The sequence below is a fragment of the Phalacrocorax carbo genome, chromosome Z, assembly GCF_963921805.1.
Source record: "Phalacrocorax carbo chromosome Z, bPhaCar2.1, whole genome shotgun sequence".
Classification (NCBI taxonomy): Eukaryota; Metazoa; Chordata; class Aves; order Suliformes; family Phalacrocoracidae; genus Phalacrocorax; species Phalacrocorax carbo.
In genome coordinates, this window is record NC_087548.1 from 45,775,282 (window position 1) to 45,793,336 (window position 18,055).

Here is an 18,055-nt window from a genome sequence, read left to right on the forward strand (position 1 = left end):
GATAAGTGCAATATAAATTTCTGTAGAATAATAAGGAAGGTAATAATAAAATCGCTGTAATTCTTTCACAGAACATCTTGTTACTCTGACCTTTTAAAAAAGTCAGATCAGACATTACACTGCAGACAAAGGTACAAAGCAATATGGACCTTTCTTTCCTCCAATGTAAAAAACTATGATCTAGTATTATGAAGGGTTCTGCTTGTTTAGTTTGTTTTACAGTTTATGAATTATAGGATAGAAACCTTTTTCAAATACTGTATTTATGATGGCCCAGTGGACTCTTAGCATATCTTTCCACTGTTGATGACCTCTTTTTTTGTATATATGCTTTATTTTAGAAATCTATAGTGTCTATTTCGGTCCACTGCAAAGTGGAAGGATTTTATCTAAGAATTACTGAAAGAACTGCTTACTTTGAGTGAAATTGGTCTGCTTTCCCTTTCAAGGGTAACTTGAATTTTGTGTCAGTTCATGAAATATAGCTTAGTATAAACAGAATATTCCGAACTGTATGGTGATAGCTCTGTCCCTGGAAGGTAGAGTTTTATGTAATGGGCCAAGTAGCCGTCAATGAAAAATAAGGTGGTTTTTGAGTCCATTAAATTTCACTTCAGAATGATCATGATGCCAGAAATTGGTTCATACGTGTCTGGTATTCTGGTGGGGTTTTTTGTGGGTGGTGGTTTTTTTTGTGGTGTGTTTTGTTTTGTTTTTTTTTTTCTCCTGCTGCTGATTGCATTGGAAATATGTCTTGTGAGAAAAGATTGTCTAACGCTTTTTTTCTATTCTGAATATTAAAATAGAAGCTGTATAGAATGATTTTGGTTTTTATGCTCTGGAAGCAAAGTCATTTAGAAGGTATTCCATTTAGAAGGTCCCCTTGCCATCAGAAAGTAATCAGAGGAGAGTCATCAGATACTACAGCTTAAAAACTACTTTGAATATCTTTTAAGGTGTTTGTTTACATAAACATAATCTAAAAAAATTACATATTGTAATAAATGAGACAAATTATAGTAAAATGTTTTTAATAGCCTCATCCCACTGTAATACTTTACATTTTCAGTTCTGTAAATAAATTCTAGAAACTGATTGAAATGCTTTTGTAACTTCCATCTGGTAGTACAGTCTGAATAGGTATTAAAAAAAATTTAGTACAGGCTACTCAGAAACTTTGGCACAGGTGATTTTCTTTTGTAGATGAGCATATTTGTAAGTTTGTGGATTTTATATAAATTTATTCAGGGTGGGGGAAAGGCTGGGATTTGTTGAAGTTCATTAGCTAAGCAGTTGTAACTGTTTTGAAGGGTTGCAAAGGTTAAGGTATCTGCTAAAATACCTTTGGTTCTCTCACCAAGCAAAGATAAAACGTGTAGGGAAACATAGTGGTTTTTTGTACTGTGGAACATGCCTACCACCACCAGTAAAACTAGAGTTGCTCGAACAGCAGTGTGAGAGTGTGGCATATTGGTGTTTCTGTCCTACGTTGCGCTATGGCTGCAGTCAACTCTACATGTTTTGCAATCGATAGCATTTAAGCGCGTCACCCCAGGTTTGCTGTCCTGAATTTAAGATTATAACAAGAGCCTGGTAAAAACAGTCCCTATAATCCAAATGTGTACATATAAGTGTTGATAGTATACCTATATGACTGTAATACATCCTCATTATGGTGAGGGGTGAGTAATAACACAGTGACGTGATCTGAACTTCAGCTATTTTTGTGGAATTATCTCTTAATTTTCAATCATACTGCAGAACATACAGTTTTTGGAAGACTTTCTGTTGCAAGGTGAATTTCATGTCTAGATTTTTAACTTGAAATACTTGAATATGTGAGAATTGAAGTGAAAGGAGTGTGCTGCCTTGTTTGGAAACCACGCTTTTTTCCATCATGAAATAAGAAAGTGGGGACCTGCAAAGTGTAAGGACAAGTGATTCCATTGTTCTTTTTTAAACAGAAAGATTGTAGATTGTTCACACAGAAATATCGGGGACTGCTTGGAAGAGAAGTAAGAAAAAATGAGGGTAGTTTTAAAAGCCTGCAGTAATTCTTAATACTACTTTGTCTGATCATTTCTACAGTTTTGTTAAAATTCTGGATCAGAGACACACTACGTTTTCTAAGTGAAAAGGGCTATTAAATGTCTGGGCATTTTGAAATAACTTTTTTTTTTTTAAACTAATAGTATTTCCACAGACATCAATTTATGGAGTTTTGGAATGCTGATCTTCATTACTATAAATGTCTTGGGAATAACTATATTGGATTGATTTATTTATACTTCAATTATCACTATTTCAGTAGCAAAATGAGAGTCTCTCGGATCCCCTTGCAGATAATAGTAACTTCCACTATTAATCATAGCCCTAACCCAGGTAGGCATGGTTTTGAAGGCTAAAAACACTCTAGGCTAGCTTGGACATCAGTGTACAAACAAGGTATTCTCACATGTAAGAGGTAAAATTTCATCACAGTCAGACAACTCACAATGCGTAGTAATGGGGAGATATGCATTTAAATCCATGTGGACTCTTACAAAGAGGTGTTACTTTTGCTTGAGTATGATCAAGTATTTCTTTTGCAGACTAACAACTTGCAGAATAATACTCTGGTGTGCAAGCATAGAATTTATTTCTTTTTGGTGCAAAACCATTCATTACTTCTTCCTGCTAATCAGAGATGTTCTTTACTCCAGAATATATAAAATCCTAATGGGTGTGACATTGATCCATTTTATTTAAACAGACTGGGTGGATTTGTTTGTGTGTTCTCCTATAGGAAATTAATTATTTGACCTATACTTTACTCTTATAATAACAACAGTAATACAGTAGCCACATTCTTTCTATTTTAAAGGCATCACTGTTTCTTTTCTGTTTCTTAATGTGGATAAATGAAATGCAAATATAAGTCATTTAGCTCTTGTTAAATTACCTGATGTGGATTTTTTTCCCTGGTAAATAAATCCTGGTTTACATGTATGTTTGTACAATGAAACAAAGCAAAAATTACCTTATTTGTACCTTGTTTTCACTTGTAACTATCTGGCTAATACATTCAAAAGGGCTTATAAGTGATGTAAATTTTATATTCTGGATATTATCTAGAACTATAAATTTAATATAAACATTCCTCACAAGCTGGTTGTCAAAGATCTGTTAGGCTTTTAGTGACATCAGTGTCGATTAAGAGTTTATGTATTTATCACTGAACAAACAAAATTGTTAAATACTTATTGCCCAGTGGGAGAAAGCTACAGACATGGTACAGAAAATTCCTCTTTCCCCTTTGTGTATTGCTTCTGCATGGTACTCTGGAGCTGCCATTGCCAGATGTGGACATGCTTCTCTTGAAAATAACAGTATCACTATTATACACAAGGCTCTGGATTATTTGCTTCCCTACCAGAAGAACATTGTGTGTGGGCGGATTATTGGCATTTCAAGGTCCGTGCAGTCTGGGAAGCTGGATCCTACTGTAAACACAGCAACAGACAAGAGTGAGAGCAGGGAGGGGCATACATCTCACTGATTATTTTAAGAAGACAAGTTCCAAGAATTTCTGAACTCATATGTAGTACAGAAAACTTAAGCAGACCTTCCTGTTTTCGGAGGAAATTGTGAGCATTTGCTAAAGGCAAAAATTCACAAGGTGAGCTAGCACATGAGATAAGTAACGTTTTGTTGCCATCCATGCACTGACAACAAATAGCTTCAGAATTCACATGTTAGTGGTATGATTGCCTTTTTATAGCAGGATTTTCATGTAGATCACTGAAAAATTGCATAGGCCCAGCATCTCCATTACCTTTGGTGCATTTGTTTTCTTAGTAATGTTTTTTGTTACGCCTCTGCTTGGCTTTCAAATAACTAATTACAGTGTAGCCCGTTCAAAGCCTGAAAACACAAGTAAGTGTTTGTGAGAAGACCTGTAGATAAAATGTCTTCATTTGTATTCTGTGGTTTGTTTACAGGTCCTTCAACAGCTTTTAAATCACTTCAGAAAAAACAAGGATAAAGTTCTTCTTTTCTCCTTTTCCACAAAGGTGAGCTCCATGTGATTTTTGTCAACTAACTACCGCAGTAGGTTCTGAAGCATCAAGCACTGAAGTGACAGCTGTCAACCACATTTCCTTTCTCTCCATACTATGGGAAATAATGATGAGAAGGATACTGTGCCATACTCCAGAAGCATGTTGAAACCTTATGTTATCTCATGATAAAAATGGTGATGGCAAAACAGATGTAACACTCTGCTGCCTTCCTAAGAGCTTTTTAAAGTTATTACATTACTTCAGGTATAGATGGCTCGTACTGAGTTCAGCTGTGATGTCTTGCATTAGAGCAGTGCCATGGCAAAATATTTCTGAAGGATACAGCCTTTGTGTTAGCACTGGAAGTAGTTATATTTCCTCTGTTCTACTGGCTTTTGACCACCACCAGTGATGAAACTTCAACCTTGAGATGTATTACACAAGTTGGTTTGAACCAAAAACAGTGTTTAACTGGAGGAAGAGATGTATACACACATCACTTTCAAGGGACTTGCTCCTTGATTCTTGTTGGGAAGTAACGTGTTTCTTGAAATGGTGCAAACTATAATATGGTTTTCTTAAACGAATATTTGTAATGCTAGCATTAAAAAGTATTAAAAAATAAAAGTGTGAATGACAGTTCGGAGTCTTTAATAATTTTGTGGCTTTAAGGCAGACCGCAGATGTAGTAGTAAAATGCTCATGTGTCTTAGGCTATGTTCACAGTGTTCAAGACCAAACTGACTGCTGGTTACTGCAGGCCATTGTAACTTGCTAAAATGGTAGAAAACTGTTTAAGTTGCCTTCCTGTGTATTGAGTTGAACTGACTCGGCATCACTTAGGGGTGGGACAGGCAGCAAAGGCTGGAGGACTGAGCGAGACCATGGCACACCAACATTAATTGCCTTGAGTGCTGTAGAATCACAGCTAGAGTGTTGAGGATGTTGATACCAAAATGATGAAGATTTACTCTTCTTTTCAATGCTTGATCTTTTGAAAATATATTTGAGAAACATGGCCTCTGTGATTGTTTCATTAAAAAGATGATAGTAAGCACTAAACTTTTTTTTTTCCCCCCCACCCACCCAGTTGCTGGATGTGCTTGAACAATACTGTATGGCATCTGGGCTAGATTACCGAAGACTTGATGGAAATACAAAATCAGAAGATAGGATCAGAATTGTAAGAGAGTTCAACAGCATTCAAGAAATTAACATATGTCTTGTATCTACAATGTAAGAAAATTTAACTTGTGTGTTTCACTCGGCCCTTCCTGTGTTTAGTAAATAGGTTACTTTGCATTTTATTTGATAAGCTTGTGAGGGAATACTTTTTTAGGTTGTTCTCTTGTCTGTTAGTAAATATAGACTCACTGCTGTGGACTGAAGCTTCTTAAAATATCTGAAGACTTTCTCCTTTCCCCTCTCATCTGTTCTGAGGATTGCTAAGATCTGAAACAAGCAGGTCTTCTGAATACTAGTTTTAAATTTCCACTTGCTGTAGGAGTGAGGAAATGTGAAATGCTATATTGAACTGAAAAATTATCTCTTAGTGTTACTGTAATTTATTAACCACATTAATTAACGTATGTCTGGTTAAAATACTTCAAACAATCCTTGATTGTCTTTCAAAAAATATATTTTCCTATTAGATCTGCTTATCATTTTATGGTGGATAGTGAATTCTTTTGAAATAGAGCAGTGTGTTCAACTAAAACCAATGAAGAAAATATGACCATTCTTTTCTCTTCTTGTCTCTTATTTTATTTTATTTTTTAATTCTGGTTACTTCCATGTTCATCTTGGATAAAGTTTGATACCAGGCAAGGGCAGAAAGCAAACAAAGAGAAACTTTCATCTTCCTGCCCATTGGAAAACTCAGTGAAACTCGATGAAAGTCACTTTGGTCCTTCTTTACTGAAAATGTGCATGTTGGAATTTGATAGGAGGATCCACACTACCTCTGCTTAATTAGAAGTTAGATGTAATCTTAAAGGCTGTTAAAAGTGCATGTCAGAACTGTCTTAAGATACTCTGGTGCATGTGGGCAGGGTTGTGAAGAGATTTGTTTTGTTGGTCATGCACATGTGTTCATAATCTCCATCAGCTGTGGAACCTGGCCACCAGATTCCCTGAGACCTTCATGGGTCCATATTCTTTGTCCCTGAAGACAACAGGGAATTACTGTATCTGTAGCATTAGGAAGGACTTCCTAGTTTGTGCTTCTGTCAGCCTAGTGTAGTTGAATAGTTACAAGTTTTTCGGTTCTCTTCCATTAATTTATACAGAAATAAAAATGAAGGTTGAGTAAGCAGAGATGGACTTCTCTCTGCTATTACAGCTTGTGAATATGGAGGTTGGTGAGCTTTCCATGCCTGCTGGTGGTGCTCAAGATGGGAGTCTGATTCTGTTTTTCCTAGTGTTTCTCATTGCACTGAGTATATGGAAGGAACAAACAATGACGGAATTGCAGTTGATATAACCAGTCTTCACTAAGAAAAACAGAAAGTGCAATTCTTTGTGTAGTTTATCACAGGTAACAAAAAGTAATCACCTTGCTTGCTTGATATACAATAACGGAAGCAGCTTTAATTTCGTAATCCTTCGGAAATCAGAACATGATTTATCCCAGGTCTATTCTACAAGAGATTCATCCTTACTCCTACTCAGATTTCAGGCAGCAAGACTTCACACTATATTCTTTATTTCTCAACACATAGTAAGTTGACAGAATTGGGTCATACTCTGCTGCCCATACTTTCTTGCAAAGTTTTTGGCCGACTGTTCTGTGTAGTCAACTTGCACGTGTTCTGGAAGTCCCATTGCTTGAAGAGCTGAGTGTTGATTTTCACAGAAAATACTTGCATAGTCTTTTGCCTGCAAAAATGGATTTTGCAAAGGATGAATTCGCTGTTTAGTGATCTTGAGTCTGCCATTATATTCCACTGGCACAGCTAATATACAACTCTAAACAGGAAGCTCCAATCTATAAATTAGTGAGTTACAGTCAAGACAGTGGTGATGACTTCACTGTTAAATTTACCGTGTTCCTGTTTTATATTCTGGATTTCTTTTATACTGGCAAAATGCCATTTCTGTTTGAAATTGCCTATGTATAGCCCACAGACATTTGGAAATCCTGATTTTAATTGGTGAGTTTTTTGAGAAATAGGGCCTTAAGCAATAAAGTAAAAACAAAAACAACAAAATCTGTCTATATCTATATAGCTTAACCTGAAGTCTTGCAGTTGATGTTAGTATCAAACATAGTCATACAGGTATCCATAATGCTTTTATGGATAGCTATGATTAATAGAGCTATATGGATAAATAGATTTTATGGTTGTTGAGAGAAAATATGATTGATTTCTTCAGAGCTTGTGAATTCCATCAAACCAATAGGTATAGATTATGAATTTCAGCCTTGAACTTTTTGGAAAAAAAAAGGTATACAACTGTTGAAACTTCTAAGGCTCATAAAGTAAAGTCTATTTCAGAATACTTTGGTCCTGTGCTGGTGTTGCTGGGAAAATATATGAATATTTGGAAGAAAGAAAGGGGATTTTTGATCATGTTTATAAACATTAAAATAATGGGTGGAGTTGCTGTAACTTGATAGGAAAGTGTTAGAGCTTGAAACTCCATTGATGCCGCTTAGCCTGGAGAAGGGAAAGGGTGTATGGACAATACTGAAGTGTTCTGGAAGAAATATAGCAGCAAGTGTTCCCACTGTTAAAGCTAGATCACTGTTCTCTGCGTTTTCAATGCTAGTCTTTCTCTAGATTAATTCCTTCAGAATAACTATAAATGAAAATCTGTTTCTACTTCTCAGTGTTCTTTAATAGTAAAGAGAAGTGCTTAAATAATGAATAGGTAATGATTACAGAAATTTCTAGACAGTTTATCGTGAAAGGTTACAAAATGCACTTCCATTCTACCTGCAGCATCCTCAATTACTGTCCATTACTGGACTGCTGTCCATTAGTTTGCACTTTTTCAGGTCTTCATTTAACTTGAATTCTTCACAACTGTGTTGTAAATAATTTTTAATATGTATGTGATCACGCTCAATTCTCAGCCACAAGATCTCACTGAAACAGTGAACTAACACACAATAAAAATCTTACCTCAGTAAATAAAATAATGTAGTTACAGCTTTCATGTTAGATTTCCTGATGCCATACTGTTTTGTAATTTCTGAACATTGTGTTATTAAGTTGTCAGTGACAGGAAATAAAACGAAGCCATTTACTTAACACAGTGTACAGTTTTAAATAAGGTGATCTTTTTGAAAACCTTCTTGTAACAGAACTGTTATGAGACATTTCATACAGGGCTCTTCATTTGAGCTGTGTTATAGTAATTTGCATGGACCATCTTACAATAATGACTTTAACCTCTGGTTAAAATGACACATAAAATGGAAGATAACCGTTTACAATGCACAAACTAACTACTGCGTTCATTGTGTTCATGAAGGATATAGGAGCCGTTCTTTTTCTGTTTTGGAGTATCTGAATTTTTGTGGCATACCTAAAAATATTGAAGGGTAAAATCCTTATATAGCTAAGTGTCCTGTTTAGTTAATTTTCATAGTCAGGATGTTTTACTGACACTAAGGCTTTGCACTAAGGTTTAATTCATATTTCAGTTCCAAATACTGCAGGTTTTTTTTATGAGAAAGCAGTTGGAAAAACATGTTGACTTATGTTTCAGCCTGACTGCAGGGTTGGTTTGGTAAGATGAGGGGATGAATTCTGTCCTCACTAAAAAGAAATACACCGAAATTCCAAATACAGTAAGGTATTCTGAAAAATACAAAGACTTTTATTCAGCATTTCAAACTTTGAGAGCGCTCATCCTCCGGAAAGCTCCGTTAATATTGGCAGGTTCCCACATCCTCTCCCTTTCCAGATTTAACTAACGCAACACCACACCACACCTGGAAGGAAGAGGCCACAACTGTGTTTACGTTAATAAGGATTCCATGAAGACCAAACAGTGGTGGGGCTCCACAAGCTTTTGGTTTCTGTCTCCATTTATTCACATCTCTGGAAACTTTACCTTTCCCACTGCTTTAAACCAGCTGAATATAAAGCAATCTATTAAAACCCCGGTGCTTGGTAAATTAAATGGGCTTGAATTTTTCGATTTTGTGGTACCTCATTCAGAAAAAAACACACTTGAAATTAGTGCTTTCTATGTCAATGTAAAGAACTGTTTTAAAAGTTAAATTAATAATAGTATTTGGCATGTGCTTGTATAGGAACTTTTCTCTCTTTGTAGGAATGTTGGTTGAGCCACTTGAAAATAATTTTCAGTATTTGCTTGTTTTGCAGCTGGGTGAGAAGTGGCATTTTCCTCACTTTTGTTCATTTCAAATCACCCAGCTTGTGCACATGCCAAACTCCAAGTAACTGAGCAGTTTTGTTAGCTTCAGCAAGGGCATTAGTTAGCTATCTCAGGTTAAGCATATGCTCAAATCCTTCTTTTCTGGCTTGCAGGGTTTACCCAAAAGCATAGTACAGCTGTTCAATGTTTAAGACGATGTAACTGGTACCCCTATGACTCCTTACCCCGACAGGAGACAATTTTCTTACAGTGATTTTTCCATGTAATGACAGGTATGAATGTACTGATCTGCAGCTGTGTGGGCAACTATATTTTTAACAGCTGACTTACATACTGTACAAATGTACTTGTGACAGTTGTTAATTGGTATAGATATGACTTACCCTAGGCTGACCATTTTAGTGGAAGCTGCATAGCATTATTGTCAAAACTATATTCTAGGATTAGAGGAAGTAAAATTCAATGCAGACTTCTTATTTAAACTATAGTTTTCTTGCCTCTACAATGTTAACTGGCATAAAAGTGGTTATTAATTTCAGCATATTGAAATTGGGGGAGCTGGCCTGTGTAGGGCTTAGTGAGTATGAAGTAGCAATCAGGACTTTTACTATAGTAAGGTAATAGCAGTTGGTTGTGACCCAACCAGTTATACAGTTTGTAATCTTACTGCTACTTAGGTGAGACGACTGTGTTTCACAGCAGGGGTTATTGAATTACTTGGTACTTATTGACACAACAGTAACAAAAAGCTGTACCTCACTATTTTCAGAATCTCTGTTGTTCTCTTTTTTAAGTTGCGGTAGAGTACGCTAGAGCAAGAGCAAGTGTAAGGTCCTGCGCCTGGGGAGGAACAACCCCACGCACCAGTACAGGTTGGGGAATGACCTGCTGGAAAGCAGATCTGCTGAGAAGGACCTGGGAGTGCTGGTGGGCAGCAAGGTGACCCTGAGCCAGCACTGTGCCCCTGTGGCCAAGACCAACAGTGTCCTGGGGTGCATTAAAAGGAGTGTGGCCAGCAGGTCGAGGGAGGTTATCCTCCCCCTATATTCTGCCCTAGTAAGGCCACATCTGGAGTACTGCATCCAGTTCTGGGCTCCCCAGTTCAAGGAAGACGGTACTACTGAAGAGAGTCCAGCGGAGAGCTAGCAACATGATGAGGGGACTGGAGCATCTCCCTTATGAGGAAAGGCTGAGAGAGCTGGGGAATCTTATCAATGCTTATAAGTATCTAAAGGGTAGGTGTTAAGAGGATGGGACCGGCTTCTTTTCAGTAATGTCCAACAACAGGCCAAGGGGCAATGAGCGCAAACTGGAACACAGGAAGTTCTGTATGAATATGAAAAATCACTTCTTTCCTGTGAGGGTGCCAGAGCAGTGGGACAGGCTGCCCAGGGAGGTTGTGGATTCTCCTTCTCTGGAAATATTCAAAACCCTCCTGGTTGCAGTCCTGTGCCCCCTGCTGTAGGTGTCCCTGCTCAAGCAGGAGGATTGGACAAGGTGATCTCCAGAGATCCCTTCTAACCCCTACCATTCTGTGATATGGACCTAATACACTAAAGAAAAATCTGTTCTGTTTTTATTACTGTCAAATAGTTCTGTTTTTTTCATTTTTATGTTTTTAGGGCTGGTGGACTGGGTCTTAATTTTGTTGGTGCCAATATTGTTATACTATTTGATCCTACATGGAACCCAGCAAATGATCTTCAAGCTATTGACAGGTATGCTCTCAAAATACAGAACTTGATCCATGTTGTACTCTCCTTTTGCTTTGATCCTGTAATCTAGTAGTCCAACTAAACTTTCCGAAGGGAAGAAATCTTTTACATAGTCTTAGCCACAAGAGAGTAAGTAATGTCTAGATAAATTATTTTTTAGCTTTGTTCTTTTTTTTAACCCTGAATTTTACTACTTATTTTCCCTTTTATTTTTGTGGCATGTGATGGTGGGCTCATTTTATTAAAATAAGCAAACAAACAGGACCAAAAAAAAAAAACCCTCACCCAAACGTAGTTACTGTAACTTTTTGTGATCTCTAGAACAAGTGCATGTGTGTATAGCTGGATGGCGTTTCTCCTGTGTTTGTCAGGACAGAGTATGTGGTAATTGGCCATTGTTCAAGTGATATTTTAGATTCCAGAATCCTTAAAGAAAAACATATATGTTCTTTTCTGCTTCCCTTGGGAAGAATAGTGTCTTTTCAGCACTCATTTCCATCTCTGATATTATGCCATTGGAGGATTTCCGGGAATCTGGATTTTTCTTTCAAGGCTTTTGGACCATAGGATGTTCCCCTAGGAATTAAGGGAACTAAGACTTCTGAATAGCTGAAGTAAAGAATATTGGAAGCCTTCAAAATTCAGTAGCATTATGTATTTTCATGAGCAGAAATTAACTGGTTCCTGTTGTTCCATCCAATTATGTAATTCCATTTTAAGGGTCTTTTTAACTTCTAAGAGGTGTTTATTTGAAAGGGGCTGTCTTTATAAAGAATTCTTGTAAGACAACATGCAGCCTCTCTTGCAGAATACAACCTATTGGAAGTCTCAGAATTTGCCATTTAGATAGAACACTGCCTGTTTGTTAGTTGTTTTTATTACGTTGTAACTTGCAAAGTGCTTTATAAAGTTAAGAAAGAACAGGCTGCCCCAAATAATCCATGATCTAACTCTTATATAATGCAAGTAGGAGAATATCTTGTGCAAGAGCAGATGGAGACAGGGTGGGGTGGGGGGGAAAACCACTGACAAAACATAGTGGAAGATGTGTTTTCAGGACAGATGGGAGACAAGCCTTGTGATATAAATTGAGAAGAAAGCCTTTTCTACTGGATAGGCCTGATGAACAAACTTGGAAATCTAAGGATAAAGGAAAAGGGAATGACATACTGAGGAAAATTTGGAGAAGTGGGCAACCCGCCCCCCCCCCCCCCCCCCCCCCCCCCCAAAAAAAAAGATCCAAACAAAAAAAGAAAACACCCCAAGCCCACCAAAAACTGGCCAGCTCATAAATAATTTAGAGTACTCCTGTTTTATTGGAATGTTTTTTAAAATTTTGTTTTACTACTCTAAAGACCTCTCTTTTATTATTTTACTGATTAAAAAAATATGTTCTTTAATATGCCACTGTCCTTGCAGAGCTTATAGGATTGGCCAATATAAAGATGTTAAAGTGTTTAGATTGATATCCTTGGGAACTGTGGAGGAGATGATGTACTTGCGACAAGTTTATAAACAGGTAAAGTTCACAAACTATTTTAATTGGGAGCTCTTTTTAGCAGTTTCAATGACTGAAAGCTAAGCTAGCCTATAGCAAAATTATAGTTTACCTTTGTTTTATAGTATATGCTGTTACCTTAATTTATTAAGCAGCTATATAATTTAGCAGTTGTCAAAGAACAAAACAGAATGGTATTTGTATTCAAGTTTTTCTGCAACTTTTGACAGTTTAATTATGCAATAACATCAAACAGATTATACAGATAACTATTTTATTCAAAAACTTGTGGAATATACCTGTCACAGTTGTAGTTAGTATCTGCAGCAGTCTGATTCAGGCAGCTTTTTCTTTTGAAAGGTTGGAGAAAGAGCAAAAACCTTGCTGGTGCTATAGACAAAAAGCAAAAAGACATTGCTACTCTCCTGCCCTTGAAACTTGCATATAAAAGGCGGGGGAAACAGCTTGTAGTTGCAGCTGTTATCAAGTTAAGAATTGATGTTGTCTACCAGAATACTCAGCCTGAAACAATTGCTCTCTCTAAATTTTGCTGCTTGCATTTGTAATTTTAAAAACCTGAGAGTGGGAAAAAAGTGCGTAGTTTGGGGAGCACATAATCTAGCAACTGTTTCCTGGTGAGATCAGAATTAAAACAAAGTAATCAAACTCAAACATTAACAACAAAATTCAGGCTGCAGAATAATGGGAAACTAGATGAAATATGAACATGTTTTTCTTAGCAAAAGTTGCAAGTTAAGAAATAAGATGATTGGCTTTAAGGTACTGACAGTGTAGGCATATAAACTTGGGGAAAGGAAGAAAATCAGTGAGATACACTTGTCCTGAAGAATGCATTGCATAGAAAAGGCAAAGTAGGTCACCTCAGTGAGCAAATGATGCCATGTATTAAAGAAAGCTTTATGAAACTTCATGGATTAACCTAAGAATTTCAATTCTTTGCCATAAATAGGGAAAATTTGGTTGAGACTTCAATAACAAGCACACTCTTGTAGCCCGGCTATTTACAAGGAGGAGGTTGAAGGCGGAGTGAGTGGGAAATGCAGTAACAGACAGATTGTCATTGTCCTCATACAGATTTAAGTAAGTGGCAAATAAGAATAAAGTTCTAAGATCAAGTATTTGGACACTGATTTCACAGTGCAGATAGTCTGAAACTCCACAGCTGGGTGATCAAATCTTGAGCTACTCTCAGTAATGTGTATGGCTTGCTTTAAAATGTTACTTTCAAAAGTGTAACAACAACTTTATCTTGCTTAAATTCAATGTTTTGTAGAAGCCAAAAAATAATTGGAGGTCCATTCAATTTTGACAAAATTGTCTAAACAAAAAAAGAAACTTGTTAAGAAGAAATTAAAAGTAATAGGTGATGTGCTCACAGGTAACTGGGCAACTTTCATAGACTGTATCAGAAGCTCAGAATGAGAGACATTGTACTAATAGTTGAAATCATACACTAATGAGGCAAGTTAAACATAAAACACAGTAAGTTCAAAAACTACTTTTGAGGGATGGTGGTCTAAAAAGATACAAGCTAAAAATTTAGTTTTCTAATACATCAGGAGCAGGAACTGTATTGCTCTATGGGCATTACTTTAAGTTGACTTGTGTTTTTCAAGTTGACTAAGGAGCAATAAACAGAGTAATTGTAAATCTGGGATTTTTGGTTGGTTGGTTTTTTAGTCTACACTTGGATTACATGCCCTGATATTGATGGAGCAGTTAGGAAATTGTCAGTAAGTTGTGAATAAAATGCCTGTATCTATTATTGAAAATTCAGAAGACGTGTGGCTTTCTGTGAACTATACAAATGTGCTCTCAGAGAGCTAAACGTCATCCATCCTTTTCATGAAATTAAGTTATGTGAAAATGCTTTCTCATGTTTGTAGTGTATTCTTACTGAGGGATCTATTTGATTTTAAAATTGCTGAATTTTTTTAATGGGTGTTGTTTGGTTGTCTGAACTAGCCCTATGTGATTGAAGAATCTGATATAAATAAAATAGAAATCTAACATAATATACACCTGAATAACTTAGACATGTATTCTGAAGTATACTTTTGTAAATGCCATGCATAATTCAAGAAAGAGTAAACTATGCTTAGCTAAAGTTAAAATAGAATTTGACTGTATAGTTACTGGCCTACATAATTCAAAAGATGAGCTATCTAGGAAAATGTCTGTTCAGTGCTAGGATTAGAAGTGAGTAGAACTGAAGAAGTAACTACCAATTGCTTAGAGACAGTTGCAAAAAATATTACAGGTCTGGTATCCATAAAACCATGGTTTTGACATTCTTCCACTTAAAGTCAAATATAACAATTATGTAAGTATTGAAAATTTGCTGTCACTGGAATGCAGCTAAACCTGCCTGTCTTCAAAAATGTTCTAATTCTGCCTGACAAACTATTTACTTGTCTTTCCTTTTCACCTGGAAGATTTTTCAAGTCACTTTTGTTCAGTCTACTTAGCAAGAGTGCATAATAATTAAAATATTCAGAGAGCAGTAGGAGCAATCTTGTGGCTTTTATTTAGTCCTTACAAAATAAGCATGCAATGCAAAGGATTATGGAAAAATATTAAGAAATTAGTACTAGATGAGCAGTCAAGATATAGAGGACTGTCTGTTGTGTGTATAAGGGGTATCTGATATTAGACAACAGTGAAGAAAAAGACTTGAAATATATTTTTTTCTTAATTCAGTAAAACCAAGCACGTTCATATTATGCCACAATCTATTATACCAACATCTGCCAGGGAAATTAAAACAAAACATCCTCCCTTAGGAATTTCTGCTTGCTCCAACTAAAGCTGTGTATATAATGTGGATGCCAGGAAATTCTGACATGTTGTTGGAGCAAACACTTCTGAAATCTCTTGTGTTGTTCTGTTACAGCAACTTCACTGTGCGGTGGTTGGAAGTGAAAATGCCAAGCGGTATTTTGAGGCAGTACAAGGATCAAAGGAACATCAAGGAGAGCTTTTTGGGATCCATAACCTTTTCAAACTTAGGACTCATGGGTCCTGTCTTACCAAAGACATCCTGGAGGTGTGAAGTCCTACCCTTTTACTTCTGATATTAGTTTTACATTTTTCCTTTCCTCATGAGATGATTCCATTTACAATTATGACAAAATACTGTATAAAACAGACAAACTTAAACAGTACCTCTCTATGCTGTGCCTTAAATGAAATAGGCATGCTAATTTCTTGCTCTGATGTAGACCAGATAAATATCCTTAGATCAGACAAAAATTGCAAAAAGTTAGGATTATAATTTCCAAAAGTTTTCTAATATATTTCTTTTCCTAATAAAAACCCCTTAACTTATTTTTGTGATACTTTCACATATTGTCAACTTTGCTTACAGATACCTTTTAGTCATCAATAGCTTGACAGTGACCTTCTAAGCCAGAATTCTGATCATAAAAATATTTTTATGATCATAGTAACTTTTGTATAGCACATTTTGAGATGTCAGAAAATGTTCAATAAAATATATTTTATGCTGGATTTAAAAATGTTACAAGGTAGAATTAAATAACTGAGGCTTCATATTTTAAGATTTATTTCTTAGTTACTCTAAAAAGACTGTTGGCACAATTCCATAGCATATAGGGCACACTGGTTTTAAGTGTATGCAGTATTATACCTTTTTCTATCTAGCATGTTTGCTGCAGCTAACTTATGTCTTGGAATTTATTGCAGCTTTATTCTATGTTTCTTTCCGTCCTTCCCAGCGTTTTGTTATTTTGCCTATGCCAGGGAGAAGCTGGGGTATGTGATACAGCAGTATAAAGTCAGCATAGCCAAAAGAATAATGTGGTGTAAGAACACATGCTTTGGGAATATGAAGCTCAAAAGTTGTCTAAATTAAATCTAAATTAAAACATGGTGTGTAATACGAACATTGTAGCAGGTTTTCTGCTTTGGAAAAAAGTTCAAAATTATTAAAACAGTGTATGTGTAAGATCTTCCCAATTTATGCAGCATGCTACTTTTCCTGCACGTTATGGGTTAGATCAAAGAGCACAAATTGCCAAAATTTAAGTCTTAGTCTGGACTTTGCTTGTAGCTCTGTAGAAATAAAGAAAACCTAATTTTTTTGCCTGTGTTAATTTGGACAGATACAGTTTTTATCTATATGTTCTTGATTGTTTTAGAGGGAAGGGCGAGTAGAAGCAGGAGTCATGACAGCAACTACATGGCTCAAAGAAGAGTCTCCTCCATGCGGCTCAGAAAAGGTGAGGTGTCTTTGTGGACTACAGACCAGAGCATGACATTCCCTCTAATTCCTGATACAACAGTGGCAAGCGTGAACAGTGTGTTTTTAAGCTGGTAATGCTTTTACCCTAGATTGCACTTGCCACCTGTTATTGTCTGCTTGCCCTTAGTTTTACATATTATAAAGCATTAGATAATGTCATGCAGTCTGTATTTAAAGTGGAATATGCTGAACATCTGGTAATAGGGTATTCTGTGACCTTTACAACACTTGGTATAGTCAGTCTGAATGAAGGTATTGCTAACATGGTGTTATTACAGAACGATATTTAATGAAGCACTCCTTTGTAGTGTCTTAAGAGTGACAGCCTTACAATATGACAGCCTTCTGATCAAGAAGCCAGTTGAGAACCTAACACCTACTGTTGTTTAGAAGATTTTGGTTAGGGAATTGTGGAAAGTTGTACAATTGGTTTTGAGGTTTGAAAGCTTGCTTTGGGCTTTGTGGACGTCTGTGAAAGACGTGGGTATTTAGTTGATGTAATCACATAATCAGACAGACCCACCAAATCAGTGGTCTGTTCAATGCTAGCTTCTTGTTGTTTTGGTTTTGGGGATTTTTGTTTTGTTGCTTTTTTTTTTTTTTTTTTCCCTCCTCTTAATAACTTATCTAATAATTTTCTCCTCAAACAAGATCATATCCCCCCCCTTCCCCCTCCCCACCCCCCACCCCCCTGCCCCGTAAAGGCTGTGTTTAATGGCAGCATTTTTGTTAATGCTTTTGACTGAACGCTGTGTTCAGATGATTTGAGAAACAGACAACTAATTCTTATGATACGGCCCCTTAGCATGAAAATATCATTATATGAGATCACAGTGAATGGTACTGAAAATCATCTACTCCCTTATGCTTTTTGGAGATTTCTGTGGGTAAAGGTCACTATTCATTTAAATCAGAATGCCATCAGGCTGGTCATACCCTCACATTGCTAGTACATCACTGTATGGTCATGATCTCACAGTGGATTTTCTGACAAATAGTAACTTTTGTAGCTTGTGTTAAATGCTTTTTGATAAGCAGTGTGATATCAGGATTAATATATCAATTTTTAAAATTCATGTACAAAAGTTTAGTATTTACGCTTCTAACCTTACATATCATCATAATTCTTATCTCAGTAGTACCTGGTTTTGCAGTTGTATTCTGG

General features: G+C 36.4%; 1 protein-coding gene across 6 annotated transcripts in view; it reads left to right on the plus strand.

Annotated features, from left to right (window-relative positions):
- Positions 1–18,055, plus strand: part of ERCC6L2 (ERCC excision repair 6 like 2) — a 58,428-nt gene that overhangs the window by 19,943 nt on the left and 20,430 nt on the right. Inside the window, exons 10-15 of one of the 6 annotated variants that reach the window (XR_010370766.1) lie at positions 3,981–4,052; positions 5,131–5,276; positions 11,015–11,110; positions 12,527–12,626; positions 13,576–13,706; positions 15,520–15,638. Coding sequence is in view for 4 of the 6 variants with exons in the window: in XM_064439431.1 (XP_064295501.1) it covers positions 3,981–4,052; positions 5,131–5,276; positions 11,015–11,110; positions 12,527–12,626; positions 15,520–15,672; positions 16,787–16,867 (648 nt within the window). In the remaining 2 variants the exon portion in view is untranslated. Of the gene's footprint in view, positions 1–3,978; positions 4,053–5,130; positions 5,277–11,014; positions 11,111–12,526; positions 12,627–13,575; positions 13,707–15,519; positions 15,679–16,786; positions 16,868–18,055 lie in introns of those variants that run through there. The other 5 variants (XM_064439431.1, XM_064439433.1, XM_064439435.1 and 2 more) reach the window with 5 other exon arrangements.